The sequence below is a fragment of the Merops nubicus genome, unplaced genomic scaffold, assembly GCF_000691845.1.
Source record: "Merops nubicus isolate BGI_N331 unplaced genomic scaffold, ASM69184v1 scaffold53415, whole genome shotgun sequence".
In the NCBI taxonomy this organism is placed as follows: Eukaryota; Metazoa; Chordata; class Aves; order Coraciiformes; family Meropidae; genus Merops; species Merops nubicus.
The window spans coordinates 10,366-12,401 of NW_008611336.1; the positions used below are offsets into that span (position 1 = coordinate 10,366).

At 44.6% G+C, this 2,036-nt stretch overlaps 1 protein-coding gene across 1 annotated transcript; it reads right to left on the minus strand.

The window, feature by feature from the left end:
- Positions 1-1,067: 1,067 nt before the first annotated feature.
- Positions 1,068-1,475, minus strand: PFN3 (profilin 3). The gene has a single exon (XM_008941164.1). The coding sequence runs from the start codon at positions 1,473-1,475 to the stop codon at positions 1,068-1,070; it is 408 nt and encodes a 135-aa protein (XP_008939412.1).
- Between the last annotated feature and the right edge of the window lie 561 nt (positions 1,476-2,036).

Genomic DNA, 2,036 nt, shown 5'->3' on the forward strand with positions numbered 1-2,036 from the left:
TAAAAAACTTGTTGACAGCATAAACATGATTTTTTTTTCATTTATTGCTTTCGATGCATTGCTTTTATTGTTAAATTCAAAAACCAGTTTGTGTTTTTTGTTTTCATTCCTTTAGACTTACATTAATTTGTTTTGATACATGCTTGTCAGACAGTCTTTAATAATTAGACAGTCACTGTAGTTTTGTTGAACATTTGCTAATACATTAGATGCCTGGTTCCCATTATAACAGGTTTGGTTTTTGTTGTTTCCCTGTGGGTGCAGTTACAGATTAAATATCTCTGTGTGTATTCAATTAAATTACAAAATATTGATTCTACGTTGAATGAGAAGATTAATGGTTATCAAAAAGGGTGCAAGGGCTCTCAGTCTGCTGAACAGGGTTGACTCTCCTCTTATGTGTGTGACAGAGCCCTAAAAGTCATCACCAGTAACTCAGTGGGTTAACAATTTGAAGGTGGTGAGCATTTATCTCATTAAAAAAAACAGTTTGCTCAGTAAAATAATGAAAGAAGTGGTTTCAAATGATGTGGAAAGTGAGTAGGTGGCAGACTCTCTCTGCATGCACCTCCCACACAGTCCAACAGCAGCACAAGGCTCTGCTGATCAATAGTAAATCTCCAGAATGAACTAGGCTTATTCCAGGGCAAACTGAAAATAAACACAAGTCCTGCTTATCCTCAGTGTTGTGGCCTACTTGTAGAAGGAGAAAGGTCTCAAAAGCCATGACTAGCATTAAGGCATGATTTAAACAGCAATGTGGTGAACAGGAGGGAAAAGAGATTGCTCTTCCTCCTGCCTTTTCCCAAAGCTAATGTTATCAGAGACCTTCACTTCAAAATCAGTCAGTAAGATGAGAATACCAGAGAGCAACTACCCAAAATGTCCAAGGAGGCCACTCAAGTAATGCCGAGCATCCTGATGAGGAAAGGTACAAGTTGCTCCCTTCTGCATCACAGCTGGACAGGTAGACTGTTAGTGTCCCAGCATCTCTGTACCTGATATAAGCATGCAAAGACATCTGCAATAAAATCAGGTTTATTTCCTTTCTCTGGCACTATTTTGCATCATGCTTTCATGCTCGTAATCATATTGTGGACCTTTTGGTTGAGGGTTCCTCCATGGACTCCCTTCTTGCCCATAAGAAATATCAGGGCTTTAGAGCTCTTGCCAATGCAGATAGATCTGCTGTCACTGCCTTTGCTTCTGACATCCATCATGTTGTCTTCATCCACCAGCAGGTTGTCACGAATCACGCTGCACTTTTTGCCAGCTATGGTGATTCCCAATAGCAGGAACGTTTTCCGATCCCGGCCTGTGATCAAGTCCACTTCCTCAGGCAAGATGGCTGTGAGGGGCCCTCCTGACTTGGCTGCCCACATGTGCTTGCTGTCAGAGAGGCATATGATAGCCACATCTTCAATGTTCCTGTCTGCCAGGATGCTGTTGACATACTGCTTCCAGTAATCCGTCATGGCCAGGCTGTCTGATCTCTCAGAACTGCCCAACACAGAGCCTCCCCGTCTTCTGCCTGCTGGGACTTTGGTCTCAGCACACTGATCCTAATAACTTAAACTTGTGAGTTCAACCTTCAGATCCTTGCAAGGCTGAACGGGGAAGCCGGGGGAAGTAGTTAAGGCTCTTTGTTTTGCCTGTGGGGTTAGACCTGTGAAAACAGCATTTGCCACTCCAGCCTGTTCTGTGAGGTCACACCTGCCTCAAGAGCCCAGTGTCCCACAAAGTGACTTCCTCACGACCCTGCTGGCAAGAGGAAAGCTCTTGGAGGGGGTCCACGAATTTGGCACCGGGCAGCTGGCGCAGGCAGATGCCCCAAGGTGGCCAAGTGGCCTAAGACCCCCGCAATCTCAGGTGCTGCCATTTGCCGCCCCCACACCAGCTCTCCAGCCACCTGTTCCCCTTCTTCAGCGACCCCAAACGGCCGAATTTCACGGACTCATGTATTTCCGCACAGTTTACATTTTCCTGTGTCAGTTTTTAATAAAAGAACGAAAAAAAAAAAAAAAAGACCAAAAGAC

Bases quoted from the DNA above. Each gene is read 5' to 3' on its own strand.
- PFN3 (XM_008941164.1), bottom strand. From the start codon at position 1,475: ATGACGGATTACTGGAAGCAGTATGTCAACAGCATCCTGGCAGACAGG.